Source organism: Triturus cristatus, chromosome 5_2, assembly GCF_964204655.1.
Source record: "Triturus cristatus chromosome 5_2, aTriCri1.1, whole genome shotgun sequence".
NCBI classification, from domain to species: Eukaryota; Metazoa; Chordata; class Amphibia; order Caudata; family Salamandridae; genus Triturus; species Triturus cristatus.
This window is the reverse complement of record NC_140588.1, coordinates 18,393,913-18,411,254: the sequence shown is the minus strand read 5'-3', so window position 1 is coordinate 18,411,254 and position 17,342 is coordinate 18,393,913. Positions and strand designations below refer to the sequence as shown.

The following is a 17,342-nucleotide window of genomic DNA, read 5'->3' as shown; positions in this document are numbered from 1 at the left end:
TTGAGTGCTGCGGTGTCGGCGACCAGAAAGGACCCAACAAGCCTTGGCAACGGCAAGTCTCAGGAAATCAGAGAAAGGACTGCGGTGCAGACCAGCAAGGTCTGATGGACTCACCCAGCGAGGGTAAGTTAGCACACATCTGGAGCAACCAGAAAAGCACAAGTAGAAGTGGAGTTGCCTTTGTGGGGACCTGCTAGCTAACAGGCTAGTGATAGTGAAGGAGCCTCGAGCGGTCGCACTTGGAGCTGGCCCACTGGTCACTCGTGGAGTGGAGGCCAACAATCTTCGGTGCAGGAGGTGCTCAAGGCTGGGGCTACTCGGAGCCCAAAGCACAACTTCGAGGATGACCAGGAAGGTGTTGTTGCTGCAAAAGTTCACGGTGTCCAGGGTTCACGGTTCCACGTTACCCACGATAGCCACAGGCCTCAGCTTTGCTGTGGACTTGGGGTAGCCTCTGGGAAGTCTGGAAATCCACCTCTGGTGATGCAGAGACTTCGGCGTCCGGCGAGAGCTTCAGTAATGCAGACCGGTCAGTTGCTTCTTTGGTGCCTGCCCAGCAGGGGAGTCACTCCTTGACCCCAATGGAGATTTTTTCCTTTTTCTAGTCGTGATAGAAAGTCGAAGGTCCAGGATATATGTTTCAGAGGTTCGTCCAGGGTAATCTAAAGTCCCAGGGACTGGGTTCCTATACTTATACTAAGTTTAGGGGATGGACTACCTCTAAAGCTCCATCTATGGGTGGGCCTGGGGTGGGGGTGGTTACACCCCTTCCCCTTTGTCCAGTTTCGCGCCAGAGCAGGGGCTGAGTGCCCCTGCAACCAGTTTGAACCGGGCTATGCACAGGGACACCTTGTGTGCCCCAGGCAGTGTCTCAAAAGCATTCACTGAATGCACCCACCCTGCCCCAATACCCATCAGCCTGTCTGGGGAGGTGGTTACACCTCCCTGTGACAGGAAACCTATTGTCCAAGCCTCCCCTGCCGGAGTTTCCCCCAGCAGCAGGAGGCCAGACCCGTGTCTGTGGCAGTGGCATCCATTTTGTGATGCCAGGGCTTTGAAAGGATTTAACCGGGTTTAGTTAGTGTGAACATGTCTCTCCCTCTAGAAGGGTGGAATGCTACCCCCGCCGCCAGAACTGGCAGGGGGGGGTAGTATTCCAAAGCGTTTGACATCAAACACGACATGTTTTGATGCATCCATTCCAAAGTTGGCATTTTCCGCGAGGTTATAATGGACTTAAGAGTATTTGGTATGGCTGTATCACAGAACAGGCATAAGGAAGTATTTCCGAATGCTGCAGAGGGGCTCAGCTCATGCTTGGGCACCCTCTCACATGAAACCAAGCACTCTGCCTTCAGGATTGTCAAGGCCTGCCATAGGAATGGCTTATAGGTTTATATGTGTCTGTATAAGGTAGTGATATAGGTAGCCTATACCACAGTAAGGGGTGCAAGCACACCCTTACCCAGGTTGCAGTAGCAGACCTGTGGTGTCATTTTTGAGTGCTTCCCAGGGGTGGCATAATACATGCTGCAGCCCCTGGTAGGCCTCTGGTGTACCTCTGCCCTAGGTACATAGTATACCATATACTAGGGGCTTATAAGGCACTCCAGAATCCAAGTAGATATGTACCTAATGTACATGGAAACCATTTTAGAGAGGAAGCAGCTAGGCAATGATCCTGATTAGCAGGGCCACAGCCAGACTAAAGTCGAAAAACAGTGTAACACCAGCAAAAAGTGGGGGTACCCATGTGAAGCAGATCCTACTCTCCTACAATATCTGTAAGAAACATTAGTAGTGATGGACTCCTTACCGCCCCACCCATCCTCCCCGTTCTGCGAACCGATTTCTAGGGTTAAGTTATCCCTTTCAGGGCCCTAGTTTCATGGCACCAGTGGTCAGTTTCTTTCATGGCTCTGCGTTCCTGGCGCCGAAAGTCGTGTACAGAGCTGACGTCAGCGCGCATTGGCGTGTCTAAGTAGCTCCAGCGATGTCATCTCAGCACCAACGATGCTCGCAGAGCCGCATGACGACGCCTACCGACGCGCAGGGGTACTGCTGACGAAAACTTTCCGGATCCAGTCTGACGCCTGGGGGTAATTCTAAGGTAAGGAATCTATCACTATTAATGTTTCTTACATATATATTGTTACCGAAGGTTAAGTAACTTGTGCCTCAGGGCCCTCAACCGCTTCCTCCGGAAGGAGAAGTTCAAAATGCTAACCTTGGCTCAGGTCTTATCTGCCCTGGAGACTGGATGGTGGCATTGGACTTACAGGACGCTTATTTCCACATCCCTGTCCTGCCATCCCACAGACATTACCTACGGTTCACGGTAAGCCACGAGCATTTTCAGTTCACTGTGTTCCCTTTCGGCCTTACCAGTGCCCCTCAGATGTTCACGAAAGGGACGGCGGTGGTCGCAGCTCATCTACGCAGATCAGTGGTCCCAGTCTTCCCCTATCTCGACGACTGGCTGTGGAAGGCAGGCTTGCCCCAGGCTGTACATCTCCCACCTCCATACTACGGTGGACCTCCCTCATTCGCTGGGGTTCACTATCAATGTACCTAAGTCACACCTGACTCCCCCTCAGTCGTTCCCTTTCATCGGACACAGTGCAGTTTTAGGCCTATCCTCCAGAGCAATGACTCTGGGATATATGGGGTATGATACCACTGAAGAGAATGCGCATGGTCAGCAGTTCTGCGCATTGGAGTTTCCAATGCGGCACTCGCTCGGTGATGCATTTTGTCACAAGTGGTGAGTCGCGGCCTCCTGTACGCCTTTCTGTCTGTACCACTTCTGTCCAGAGTGCTGAAGAAGATCAAGCGTGACCTGGCCCAAGTCATTCTTGTGGCACCGGACTGGGCACGAAGAGTCTGGTACCCTGAGCATGGCCATCGATCCTCCGATCAGACTGCCCCTTTGGGAGGATCTTCTCTTGCAGCAGCATGGGACGGTCCTCCACCTGAACCTGTCCAGCCTCCTCCTCCTCGCGTGTAGATTTAGAGGTGACAATTGACAGCTTTTTGACCTTCCTCCCGAAGTCTGTAATGTCATCTTGGCAGCCAGGTGTCCCTCCACTGAGACGGTATATGTCTGTTGATGGAACAAGTTTGTGGCATGGTGCACAGCAAAGGCTGTGGATCCCCTTTCTGACCCTCTTTCTAAGGTTCTTTTGTTACATCTCTCTTTGGCCCAGCAGGGCTCTACTCTGGGCACTCTTAAGGGCTACCTGGCAGCCATTTCTGCTTTTCTTCGGCACCCAGATTAGCCCTCTTTGTTCAGGTCCCCTTTTGTAAGTAGGTTCTTTAAAGGCATTATTCATCTTGTTCCTCCATCTCCTTTCGTAATGCCTCATTGGGACTTAACAGTAAATACTTTATTGTATAGTTAATAAAAACCATTACAAAATTAAAATACGACAATATGTTAAAACACAAAAAATTTACACTACTGTGAAGGTAAAAACAGATGTCATTCTACTGTAAGGAATAACATGTTCCAAATTCAACAATTTGATAATGTTTTTTGCTTTTTCTCAAAATGTTCAATGAATTTAATTGTCCTGCAAATGAATTGTGGGTCTACTGTACATTGGGACTTGAATCTTGTCTTGACTTACCTTATGTGCTCTCCCTTTGAGCCTCTTCATAATTGTCCTTTTCGGCTTCTCACTCTGAAGACTGCTTTTCTTGTCGCCATCACCTCTGCTCGCAGAGTGAGTGAGATTCAGGCTCCTTCTTCAAAGCCCCCTTTCCTCTCTGTCCATCCGGACAAAGTGGTGCTTTGAACGAGGCCCTTGTTCCTACCTTAAGTTGTCAATCCTTTTGACATCGGACAGACTATGACTCTGCCCAACTTTTTCCCGCCTCCGCACCCTTCCAAGGAGGGGGAGAGACTCCACCATCTGGACCTGAAACATGCGCTGTCTTTTTATCTTGATCGCACAAAGGATTTATGGGATTTACGATCAACTCTTTGTTGGCTATGTGCGTACCAAGAAAGGCTGTGCCATAACGTACCATCCCATTAGTTATACATTCCTTACCGCCTCACCCATCCTCCCTGCTCTGTGAACTGTCTTCTAGGGATAGGGACTCCCTTGCAGGGCCTTAGTGTGGCATACCAGTGGTCAGTGTCTTTCATGGCTCTGCACTTCTGGTGTGGAAAGTCATGTCAGAACTGACATCAGGCGGAGTCGACTGATGCCACCTATCGACGCACAGGGGCACTGCTAAGAGAAAAATTCTCCGGATCCAGTCTGATGCCTGGGGATAATTCTAAGGTAAGGAATCTATAACTAACTTATGTCTCTTACAGATACATCGTTACCAAAGGTAAGTAACTTGTTATTTATTTTAAATATATGAATTACAAATATTGGCGAATCTCAGTTAATTTCGTTGGTTGCTAAAATTGTGAATTTTGCATGGAAACCTGTAAATGTCACTCCTGCTAAAGTTAGGTTATAAGTGCCTTGGAGTGATTTTTAAAATCTTGATTTACATTGAAGAGGCATCATGCAATGACAACCAAAATGTAATTCTAACAACTGAAGGACGATGCTGATTTAAGTGTCTGTATGGTGGGCTCCCTGTAAAGTTGCAGTGAAAGTTTATCTACAAAAGATTGTTCCTTTAATTTTACATGGATGCCCATACTATTTTTGGAATCTAAAATATTCTTTCGAGGGATCATAGAGCAAATGCTCAAGAAGTTACTTTTAATGCCTTTGTCGGTTGCAATTGAAGGGCAATTGGAATTGGGGCGATGATTCCTTAATAGTATTGTTTAAAATGTAGGTAATAGTTTTAGGTTTTCTTTTGGACTATTTAATGCAAAAGCTTTGACTATAGTTCAAAACTGCCTCAGAGATTTAGTTAAATATGAGAAGCTCTGGAGCTTCAGAATGAAAACACATCTGAGCTATAGGTTAAAGGAATTTTAGTATTTTTAATGGAATTCAGGAAGGTGTAGTTAAAATGCATTATTTAAGGGAAAAGGCTTTAAAGGAAATTTCAACTTGGATGTAATTTGAACCAGAAATTGCTGATGTGTCCCTCTCGATGTTGAAAAGCAAACTGGAACCTTCCCATTATTTTCTATTCACCTTTTGCCCTCTTTTGCACAGAAGTATTAAGTTAATTTTAAAGTGGAGCTACATTCTTTGTATTGAGTGGGAAGAATAAAATGTAAGTACAGCTAAAGAACACCTGAGGAGCTAGCTAATTTTTAGGTTCTTTCTCCCGCATTCTTAAATGAACAAAAAAGATAACTTAGAAGGCTATTGAAAGAGAGCAATATATATATATAATGTGTCTGATAGTTGCTTTTTTTAATATCATGCTAATCTCGAAATTACAATCTTTGCAGGGAATTATATTACCATCTTGATTGAAACGAATGCAGATTTGAATATGATTGTATCTTATTTTTTTCTTTTTGAACGCATTATTGCCATATATTTAATGATGCTTGTGACACTTAAATTGTTTTATTATGTGTAATGTTTATAAGGACAAATTTTCTTAATTAACGTACATTTTTCTACTACTATTCAACACCCTAGTTACTGGCATGTGAGAAACACTGACAGAACTGTTATAAGGTAAAGCCAGATCTATCAGCTTAGTACAGGCTTGTTTTTAAGTGCTATGAAACTCACACAAATGTTGAAAAATCTTATGTATACAGCCTTTTAAGAGTAATTTCATATCATGTTGTACTTACAGGATTGGGCTCTTGGAGTTTTACATGCTAAAATAATTGCTGCGATAACACTCATGGGCCCACAGTGGTGGTTGAAAACTGTTATAGAACAGGTAGGAAAATGAAGTCTCTTTTTTGGAATTGTAACAACATAAAGTTTAAAATTTCTAGTATACGCTGCATTTTAGGAGTGTTGTAATTGTTAAAGGCTTTGAAATTGCAGCTTCTGAACTTGATATGTTTCTGTACCAAGCTCTAATGCATTACATTCCCTCTACATATTCTTTCTTTGTATTATCAAAGCAAGGGGTGTCAACTTGGCAATGTGTATATGCTGTCACTTATTCCCCAGTGTGCCACATATAATGGCACCCTAGGGCATAAGCTTGAACTGTGTTTACATCTCCACTCCCTGGTATTTGGACTCCATGTAGGGATAGCTGTGTCCAATGGTCATGCAAGTTTAAATTGATCAGGTTTGTTCTTATTTTCTTTTGGCTTTGAGAAATGCGAATACTTGCTTTAGAATACCAACAGAGTCCCCATGCTTTTGATAAGGATCTACCTCGACTTCTTAGTTTTCCGCATCTTTAGGATTTCAGCTAACTTTAGGGAAGAAGATGTGAATGATCTCATAGGTATGTAAGGTTGCAGCATGTGTTGAAGTATTTGAGGGCCTTTTTATGATATGCTTTACGAGCAATACATAGGGACTTAAATTGAGTTCTTTATTTGACTGAGAGCCAATGCAGAGCGGCCAGTGACCCAGACACGGATTGATGCTCCGGTATCTTAAGCAGCAATCGGGCTGCTGTGTTCTGGACCACCTGCAACCTTTTCAGCACATATTGCGGACAGCAGAGACAGCTGATTTCTATAGTCCAGACATAATGATAAAGAAGGAGATTGCATCTGGGTTTTTTACATTGAGGTCAATAAGTGTTGACATCTGATAGAGACTACTAGCTGCAGATTCCTTAACGTAGAATTATCCCCAGGCTTGCGACTGGATCCGGAATTTTTTTGCCACCGCATCTCTGCGCGCCGGGGGCGGTACCACGAGACCCCGCCCTGACGTCATCCTCTGACGTGACGTCAGCGAGGTCACATAAGTCCCAACCCGGCGCGCTGACATCAGTTTCCTTCTTTTCCACGTGCAGCGCGGATCCGGAGTGTGCTCTCTGGCCTGTTTTCGGGCCTCTTTAGCGCCTTGAGTTGGGAACAGTGTACCATGCCTTCGGGCTTCAAGACGTGTGCTTCTTGTGCACGTCAGATGTCGGCGACGGACCCTCACTATTTGTATGTGGTGCTTGGGCGAGCACCATGACTCTGCGGACTTCGATGCTTGTCAGAATCTCAAGCCAAATTCCCGGCGGGAGCGCCGGATGAAATTGCTGTCGGCCCGCTTGTCCAGCTGAGTGTCGTCGCAGCGTCTGTCTCCTACCTCGGATGGGTCCAGGGGCCGCAGTTTCCGGCTGCGGCATCATCCTTCGCCAAGGCCCCATGGACGTCGTTCGCCCGCCGGTAAGTCTTGCAGCTTGCCGCTGAGGCCCTGTCCTCCTTCGGCAGAGGACGCTGGTCCCTCCCGGGACGTGAGTCCTCATCCGTCGCCACCCTGTCTGCTCTTTCCCGGCATTGGGGCAACGAGGGCCCAGATGACAGCCTACGCTACAGCTCTGCAGGCTTCCTTGGGCTCTCCTCCTCTTCCTGTGATGTCCGTGGATTCCTCGCAGTGCGCAGGTCCTTCTGCTTCGCCCCCAGCGCCGACGAGTTAGGCTTCAGGTTTTGGAGGTGTGGTGCTGTCTAGGTGCGGCCCTTCGTGGTTCCCCTCTTCGGCCCATGGCGTCCGGGCCTCGCCGCAAAGCCCCGCGGGGTTCCCTGCAGTGTCGCAGGAGGTCGCCGGGACTCACGGCTCGTCCCCCTCTGTCCTCTGGGCAGGCGGATGTCTTCCCGGAGGCCGAGCCGACGCCTCTCCGGAATCAACGGCTTTCCTCCCCGCTGCGGGCGGCGCCGTGGGTGGAGGCCGGGACCCAAGACGCTTCCCCGGACCCCTCTCGGTCCTCGGTGCAGGCGGCTGCCTCGTTGGTGGTCGAGCCGGTGCCTTTTTGGCGCCATTCATTGGCCACTTCAGCTCCGACCCCGCCCCTCCCCACTCCGATGAGGCACATGGTGGTGGAGGTCGACTCGGCGCCGCTGGTGGACACTTCGGTGCCGGTCGAGGACTCATCGGTGCCTGTGGTGGACTCCCCTGCGCCGTCCCAACATCGGATCGTCGACTCTGGAGATTGGGTGCCGAGTCGTGGCCTTTTCTCTGGCGGATTCAAGGGCGGGTTCTACACCGTCTCCACGTCCACAGCCCCCAGACCCGCTCTTCCGCTCCCTGCAGTTGTCTGCCCCGCAGGCTTCTCTGCCCTCTCCAGAGACCCCTCAGGTTCCCCACTCGTCCGTGGGTTTCCCATCCTACGGGGCTAGTCTTTTCTCCCTCCAGTAGGGTGCGCGGACGGGCGTCTTAGTTTACAGCCTTTGCCCACGGAGAAGTTGCTTTCCCCCCCCCACGACGTCCTACGGAGGCGAGTGTGGCCTTTGTCCGGGCCATTTCCACAGCCACTGGCATTTTGCAGATGGGCGATCCGGTTGCCCCACTCCCTACGGACCACTTATTAGAGGGGAGCCGCTTCTCCCATTTGAAGCGTCGCTCCATAACTCTCTTCTGGGGGCGCCCTGCCACAGGGGATCAAGTGCCTCAACCGCTCCTTCACTGCCACAGGCCTGCTCCGCACGATCCAGTTTGCCTTTTTTCCCACCCCTTGGCCCAGGGCCCTGTCCTGCGGGCTGCTTTTCCTTCCTTGCCTTCAGTGCTTCTCCCGCCGTCACGGGATGCTCGGTGGCTGGACTCCTGGTGGCGTAACATTTTTGCCTCCACTAACGCTGATCTGCGTGCACTCAACACACTTTGTGTGTTGGCCAGGGCTACTTCCGAGTCCCTTCTGTCTCGCGCCTCCCAAGAGGGTGCCCATGCTGATCTGCACCATGTGCGGGATGGTCGTGAGTTAGCTACATTCATTCTCCGTTCGGCCTTGGACGTCTGATTCCCTCGGCCGCGCTATGGTGAGTTCTGTGGCCCTCCGCTGCTATGCTTGGCTGTGGGATGGTGTCTTTCCAGAGAATGTTCAGGAGCGTCTTGTGGATTTACCTTTAGATGGAACTGTTTCACACCCACGCGGACTCCGCTATTCAGAGACTCCTTGCGGGGCTCCGTCCCCCTCCGTAAGCTCGGCCCTCCGGCGCTTTATGGGAGGCATTGTCCCTCCTTTCTCTTTGGGGCCTTATGTTTCAGTTGGCCCGTTGTGTGCTGTGTGCGGCTTTGAATGCCTTCAGGGTCTTTCAATTGGCCCCTCTCTTCTTTTGGCTGCTGGTTCAGCCCTTCAGCTTGTGGTGTGTGTTTTTTGCTGTTAAGTGCAGCTGTATAGGTCCTCAGGTTGGACCCTTTGTGCCTTTTTTGGCTGTTTAGTAAGCCGTCGGTGGTGATTTCCACAGGTCTTTTCGGTTCTTGGCCTCTGCTGCGGGTTTCCCTAAGAGATGTTTGGCTGATTGGTAAGCAGTCTGTGGTGTTCCCACAGGTCTTTTATGTTCTTGTCCTCTGCTGCGGGTTACCCTAAGAGGTGTTTCCCTGTTTTTGTTCAGGAACGATTCATACACTAGGTGGGGTATTTGTTGGTATTGTATAGCCCTGTCTTAAGCTAGGCGGGCGTGGATACCTTCTCAGGTTCCTCGCGTTTTCCTGGCGTCCGAGTATACCGCTTGGTGCAGTCCCTCTCTTTCGCCTTTGCGCAGCTTGTGCTGCTCCAGGTTTTGTCCAGCCCGCTCAGTATCCGGGGGTGTTTCTAGCCTTCTTCTATAGGGTTCCTTCCCTCTTCGCCTCTGTTTCATTGGGCCGACCTTTGTCATGCTGATTACAGCGTTGTGTCTTGGTGTTTCCACCTAGTTCTCCGCCGTTTTGGCTGGGACCTGTCTGTCTTCGTCTTGTGCTCGCCTTGTTCTGAGCCGCTGCTTCATAGTATTTGCCGGCTGTCTGCTGCGCGCGCCTGGTAGTTTTGGTCCCCCTCCTTGGACCTCCCATGTCAGCATGTGCTCCTGTCCCTTGTTTGTTGGAGCTTTGCGCATCTGTGTCTTTTTTCTCACGTATGCGCTTCTCGACTGTGGAACCGTTCCGGCCTTGTTCCCTACTTCAGGATAAACACCCATTCAGCTGTGCCCTTGGCTGTGTGTGTGTGTTCTCCTGGGGCAGGCTCTGCCGCCGTTCCTTCTTTTTTCCCTGGCTTTGAGGGTGGTTATTTTCTTCCTCTGGTACTCGCGGGGTGCCTTCTGCCCCTCCGGGTTTTCTGGCGGACGCCCTTTGCTCCTCAGGTAGGCTTGTGGTATCCTGGCCTTCCCTTCTCCTTATTCTTGCTTACTTCTGCTTGGTGGGGGCTGGGCCGTCCTTCCTGTCCCCATGACACATCCCCTGTTGGGGCCCTGTGTTCTTCCAAGCTGGTGAGGTTCTCTCGCAGACCCTCCTCCCCTCTGGGTATGGCTAGGCTATCTGTTCTACGTTAAGGAATCTGCGGCTAGTAGTCTCTATCAGATGTTCAAGTTACTTCAGTAACAATGTATCTGGCAGAGACTATACTAGCCGCACATTCCTTTACGACCCGCCTTTCCTCCCCGTTCTGCAAGGACCCTTCAGCTGGTCTTCTGCACTCGCCTCCCTCCTGGTGGCTTTGTCCTCTGCGGGTGCCCTCTTTCACTTCCTCCCTGGCAGGATGCTTTGTTCTGTTTATTTGTTCCACTCCTTCCTTTCAGGTAATTGGACAGTAGGTTCATGTGTACTTCTGCATCCCTACACCCTGATTTCCAGTGTGCGGCCTACTCATAATCTTCTCCCTTTTTTCATTGCTTGGGGTTTCTGACTCCTCTGCAGTCCTCTGGGTTGGGGTCTTTTGGCTGTGCCTCAGCCCTTAGCTCTTTACAGGGGATGCGACACTCCTTCAAGGTGTAGTCTTGGGGTGATTTGTCGTTTCTCTTCTGTTCCGGCCTTGTTGCCCTTCACTGTTATAGACTGTGGTTGCAGACTTTGTCATCTGCCACGACGTTTTTCACATGTTTTTCTGCCTCCAGGGAGGATATCGCCTTCGCTTTGCAGGGTTGCTTCTCAGATCGGTGCTCTGCTCCTTCCTTTCCATAACTTTCAGTAACGCAGTGCTTGGCACTGTCCCTACTGGGGCTGTTCCTCCCCATTCGTTTCTCCCTTTTTGTTTCTTTGGTTTTTTCGCACACTGTTCCCATACTCTCACAGTTTTGTTTGGGATGGCTCCGCGTTGTGGCACGGAAAAGTTCTCCGAGGAAAACTGACGTCAGCGCGCCGGGGTGGGACTTATGTGACCTCGCTGATGTCACGTCCGCGGACGACGTCAGGGTGGGGTCGCGTGGTACCACCCCTGGCGCGCAGAGATGCGGTGGCAACAATTTCTAAGATCCAGTCTCACGCCTGGGGATAATTCTACGTTAAGGAATCTGCAGCTAGAATCGTCTCTACCAGATACATCATTACAGAAGGTAAGTAACATGTACATTAAAGCGGTCTTAATTTGACCTTTCTGATAGGGACTTCTAGCTGCAGATTCCTTACCTTTGAATTTCCCAGGCGTCAGGCTGAATCCGGAAACTTATGCTGAGCAATACCCCTTGCGCGTGATGTTGGGTCACTACAATCGGCTCCGAGTGACTGCGTTGGTAGCGTCGGTTATAACAACGCTTTGGCTATATCGGCGCCACCCAGGCGCATGGACGTCCTTTCTTTTCTTTCCGCATCAGTTAAACATTGATCCGGGAAGAACTACCCCTCTGCTGCTTTTTGGCAGGCTTTTTTCTTGATTTTTGTCGATATTTTTGAGTACGACTTTGTGTGCGAGGGATGTCTGGAAAGAAAGACAGGTTTTAAACCATGCAGGACTTGTTCCCGCATGATGTCGGTTACCGATACCCACCGCGTATGTCTGTGGTGTCTTGAATGTGAACATGATTCAAAGTTGTGTTCAGACTGTCCGGCGATGGCCCCCAAAACCTTGAGGGAGTGGGTGATGAAGTTGCTTGCGGCCCGGCTGTTGACACCGTTAAGCGAGACTCTGAATAGGTCACGGTCCTATTTGAAGAAGAGAAGGTCGTGGGACTGCTCACGGAGCTCTAAGTTCTCTTCCTCCCATTCGAGGTCATCTGGACACTGGGGAAAGAGGCACAAGAAGAAGTCGTCCAAGCAGACTTCGACTTCACCTCAACTGGCATCAGTCGTCGAGAGAGGTAAGGAGCACCGATGCTCTAGGCACGGTTCTGCAGAGCCGGAGCCTAAGTCGACTTCGCGCCTCCCGCCCTTTCCAGGAGCCGGAGCGACTCCCGCTCAAAATAAAGATTTTTACAAGGCCATGCACCGCGTATTTGAGTGGAACGACCCCGTCGGTGAGCCCTCTGGCCCCGTGGGGTCGGATGTTACCCCATCGGGTTCGGCGCTGTCGGCTTCGGCCTCGCGCCGGTGGGACCCTGGGATCCGATTCCGGGTTGGCGCTGGTCCTGTTGAACCCGAAGTCGGTGCCTGTGATGTCGCTGGTGCCTGTCTGTGCAAGCCCCACCCTCATCCCCTATGACACGGAGCCGTAACGGCGTCGAGCGACACCGATTCTGAGGTCGACAGAACCCAAGGGTTCTATGTTGTTGCCTGAGCACTTTGTGGATGTGCTGGGCTCAGGAGAGGAATGGGAGGAGTCTGGAGACCCATTAGAGAATCAGGATGTCTCTGAGGAGACTATGGACTGGTATGGGGAACTTGGGAAAGCCAGTGGTCTGGATACTTCCCCAGACACAGGCATGTGCTCGCGTAGGCTCACCACAAGCACTTTCAGTTTACTGTGCTCCCCTTCGGTCTTACCAGTGCCCCCTCGGGTGTTCACCAAGGTGATGGCGGTAGTTGCAGCTCATATGCGCGGTTAGGGGTTTCAGTCTTTCCCTACCTAGACGACTGGCTGTTAAACGCTTCCCCGCCCCAGGCAGTCATCTCACACCTTCAGACTACGGCGGAGCTCTTGCATTTGCCTGGGTTCTCTATAAACGTGCCCAAGTCACACCTGACTCCTTCTCAGACGCTCCCTTTCATCGGAGCTGTTCTCGACACAGTGCAGTTTCGGGCTAATCCTCCTGAGCAGCGAGTCCAAGAGATTCAGATTCTGATATTTCAGCCTCTATCCTGGATTTCGGTGAGGTTGACTCTGAGGCTGTTGGCTCGCATGGCCTCATGCATCCTGTTGGTAAGACATGCCAGGCGGCGTTTGCAGGCATGCAGTGGGACATGAAGTTCCAATGGGCACAGCATTGGGGAAATCTCATCAACGTGGTTCAGATCTTGGAAGGAGCTGCAAAGGATCTGCAGTGGTGGTGAACGAACTGCGATTGGGTCAACGGCAGGCCTCTCTCCCTTCCCCAACCAGATTTTACAGTTCTGACGGATGTGTCACTTCTGGGATGGGGCGGCCACATGGGAGAGACGGCGATCAGGGGTCACTGATCTCCATTGGAGATGGGGCTCCACATAAACTTGTTGGAGCTCCGAGCTATTTGGTTGGCATTGAAAGCATGTCTTCCCTCTGTCAAGGGGAAGTTAGTGCAGGTGTTCACAGACAGCACCACCGCCATGTGGTACTGCAACAAGCCGGGCGGGGTGGGGTCCTGGACCCTTTGTCGAGAGGCCCTGTGTCTCTGGACATGGCTGAAACAGCAGGGCATAACCCTGGTGGTTCAACACCTGGCAGGCTCTCTGAACGCCAGGGCAGACGTCGATGCCTTCAGGATCACAAATGGCGTCTCCAGTCTGAGGTGGCGCAAGAGGCTCCGAAGAGAACGTGCAATCTCAGCAGTACTGCATGCTGGAGTTTCCAAGGCGGCTATCGCTCGGCAACGCGTTTCATCGCCAGTGGAGCTCAGGCCTGTTGTACGCCTTTCCGCACATACCACTTCTTCCCAGGGTTCTGAAGAAGATCAGGAGCGACTGGGCCCAATGTTATCCAATGGGGGATAGGGGGCCTCCGGTTGGTGGCTGCTCACAAGCAGGCCACAAGGTTTTGGGAGCAAAGCTCCTGGTAACTGATAGAGACATCTAGCCGCAGATTTCTTAACTTAGAATATCCCCAGGCGTCAGACTGGATCCGGAAAATCTTTTTCCCCAGCAGTACCTCTGCACGCAGGGGGAGCGGCGTCACCCGGCTCCGTCCTGTCGTCATTCACAGAAGTGACGTCAATGGAGCCATACATATAAGTCCCTCCCCGGCGTGCTGACGTCAGTTTTCTTCTTTTCCGCTTCCCAACGCGGATCCGGGAGAAGCGGTTCCTCTAGCCTGTTTGTTTTCAGGCCTTCATGATGCCTTTTTGCATCTAGAACAGTGTGCGGGCTTCAAGTCGTGTGCATCCTGTTTGCGGCAGATGTCAGCGACGGATCCACACAAGATCTGCATGTGGTGCTTGGGCGAGCACCACGACTCCGCCGAGTGCGACGCCTGCTGGCAGATAAAGCTAAAGCCCCGTCGGGTTGTCCCGGTCAGAATCCTTGCGGCGCCAGTCTCCAGCGGAAGGATCCAAACGGCCCAATTCTCCTTCCCACGCTGAGCTTCCTGTTCGGGACAAGTCCCGGAGTCGTTCCTGTGGACGTCGCTCGCCTGCCTCAGGTAAGCACCGGATGAAGTAACGGAGGTCGTCGACCTCGCACAAACGTGACGTCGGGGGTTGGCTGCTCCCGGTTTTCACCCAACACCGGCCCTCAGGAGTCGGCCCCTGCCTACCCACCGTTTCCTGGTACAAGGGCCACTAGGACCCAGATGGAGGCCTAGTCCAGAGCTCTGCAGGCCATCGTTGGGTCACCCCCACTCCCTGGCGCGCCTCTGGGCCCCACAGTGGGGGTAGGGACTCAAGTTGGGTGTTAGCAAGTTCGCCCTCGGTGCCGACCGAGTGCCTTGACTCTGGTTCTGGGATCGTTGCAACGTCGGGACACCGCCCAAAGGGGCATCCCACTATGACTTCTAGAACTCCTGGTGCGTCTTCGCACAGCCCTGTAGGGCTCCCTGCGTCGTCATGTACATTCCTACAGTGCCTCTCTGTCTTGGGGTGTCACTCCCCATTGTCAGTGTTTTGATCTTCTGCAAGATAAGTTTCATCCTATGGATGATCTTGGTCATACTCTCCCAAAAGCTCCTGGGGCTGTGCTTTGATATGGTTTGACCCAGTCTTGTGGCCATAGGTTTTACTCTGAGCTGTTTCATGTTTAGAGACAGGTGAAGTGTGAAGTAAAGTTCCTCCACCTGTATCAGCTCTTCTGAGTTGCTGCTTCTAGTATGTATTATCTTTACTAAGTTGGGAACCTTTTTTTATGAGAAAAAAAACCTAGCACTGATTTCCTAACTTCAAAAAGGTTTGGACTTTTAAAACAGTTGTGCTTAAAGGGACCTTACCAGGGCCCTGACAATTATTTTAAAATTTGGATGTAGGAGAGTAGGATCTGCACTTATGTTGCCCCCAGTTTTTTTCTGATGTATACACTGGTTTCTGGCTATAGTCTGGCTGGGTCCCTGCTAATCAGGGCCCCAGACTCTCTGTTCTCTCTAAACGACTTGGTGTGCATATTAGATGCACTAGTGATTGGATACTGTGGTACCTTATGAGCCCCTAGTATATGGTACCTTAGGTACCTAGGGCATAGGCACTTCACAGGCCTACCAGGGGCTGAAGAATGTATTATGCCACCCCTGGGAAGCAGACTCAATCTGACACCACAGGCCTGCTACTGCAGCCTGTGTGAGGTAGTATTAGCACTCCTCACTGAGATATAGGTTTCTATATCTCACCATACACACACACATAAACCTATCAGCCACCCCTATGGCAGGCCCTATCAATCCTGAGGGCAGGGTGTGTGGTTTACAATGAGAGGGTGTGCCTCTGCCTGAGCAAGGCCCCTCTGCAGCTACCAGAGTCTATTCTCTATGGCGGTTTGTGGATGCGGTTAAGCCATATACTCTTAAGTGCATTAAAATGCTAACTTTGGAATGACTGCATCAAAACATGTCTTGTTTGGTGTCAAACAACTTGGAATCATACCCCCACATCAGTCCATGATGTGGGAGCATGATCCCACCCTTCTAGAGGGGGACGACATGTAAAACGACAGAAATCTGATAGAGCCCTGGCATCACAAAATGGATGCCACCAGCACAGACACTGGGCTGCCCTCCTGCTGCTGACTGAAACTCGCAGTGGAGGGAGTCCAACAAAAGGCATCCTGTCACAGGGAGGTGTCACCACCTTCCAGACAGGATTTAGTGTATTGGGGCTGGGTGGGTGCACTTCTAGAGTGCTTTGAAGTCCTGCACTGGGGGAGCAGTAGGCTCCTCTGTGCATATGCCAGCTCAGACTGGTTCAGGGGCTACCTGTCCCTGCTCTGGCACGAAACTGGACAAAGGGAAGTGGGTGTAACCACCCCCTACCCTGACCCTCCCAGAGGAGTGGTCATAGAGCTAGTCCCTCCCCTATCTTCACTATAAGATAACAAACTTTGCCATTGCAAATCAGATAACCCTGGACAACGCTCTACAAAGAAGAATCCTGGCCCTTCGACGTTCCACTACCTTTGGAAGACAGAAGAATCTCCCTTGGAGTCAAGGAGTGACTCCCCTGCTTGGCAGGCACCAAAAACCTTAATCAACGGTCGCAAACTTTCCCGCTCCCGACGGAGTTCGAAGTCCCTGCAGCCCCGGAAGTGGATTTTCTGACTTCTCGACGGCCATTGTGAGTCCCCAGCAAAGCTGTGGCGAGTGGACCCCATTAGTGACGAGGAACAGCAATACCCGGGGACCATGCACTATTGTCGAGTGCAACCCCTTCACGACGTTCTACGAACTTGTGCTTTCGACCATTTGTGGCCCAAGCCTCCAGCAGGTTGTGCAGCGAAAATCAGAGGCCTACCCCATCCCGAGTGACCGTGGGCTCCTGTGAAGCATTTCCTGAAGAGGCGTCTTCACGTTCCCTTGCCCGTTGGCTTGCGGGTCCCCCGAAGACTTTCTTATCGACTCAAAGAGCTCTCCTGGTTGCTCCAGGCCTGCCCTCACTTACCCTCGCTGGGTGAGTCCCTCAGACCTTGCTGGTCTGCACCATCGACTTTCTTCAGTCTATAAGAGACTTGCAGTTGCCAAGGCTTGTTGGCTCCAATCCGGTTGCCGACACCGCCATCAGCTGCAGACGTCGTGGGACACTCTGAATCCAGCTGCTGGTCATCGTCGACCCCTCCTGGACCTCGTGAGCGAAGAGTCAAAACACCATCGACGACCTGAAATCACCCGACATCTGTGGTCATCCATCTTCCAGGCCACCAGTCACTGGCATGTGACTTTGAACACTGTTCCTTCAATTTTCAGGTCTTCAGCATCTTGAATCCACCCTTAGATTCCACCAGACACTTCTTCAGTCGACGCACGCAGCAAGTCTTCTTTGGTCTCCATAGAAAACAGCGACGCGACCCGACACCAAAAGACACCTATGCACCCGGCTTCCCTGGGTG

General features: G+C 51.2%; 1 protein-coding gene across 1 annotated transcript in view; it reads left to right on the top strand.

Moving 5' to 3' along the window:
- MARCHF6 (membrane associated ring-CH-type finger 6) overlaps nt 1-17,342 on the top strand; it is a 1,340,093-nt gene that overhangs the window by 1,143,013 nt on the left and 179,738 nt on the right. Inside the window, exon 23 of the mRNA XM_085606770.1 lies at nt 5,740-5,829. Coding sequence (XP_085462896.1) covers nt 5,740-5,829 — 90 coding nt within the window. The remainder of the gene's footprint in view (nt 1-5,739; nt 5,830-17,342) is intronic.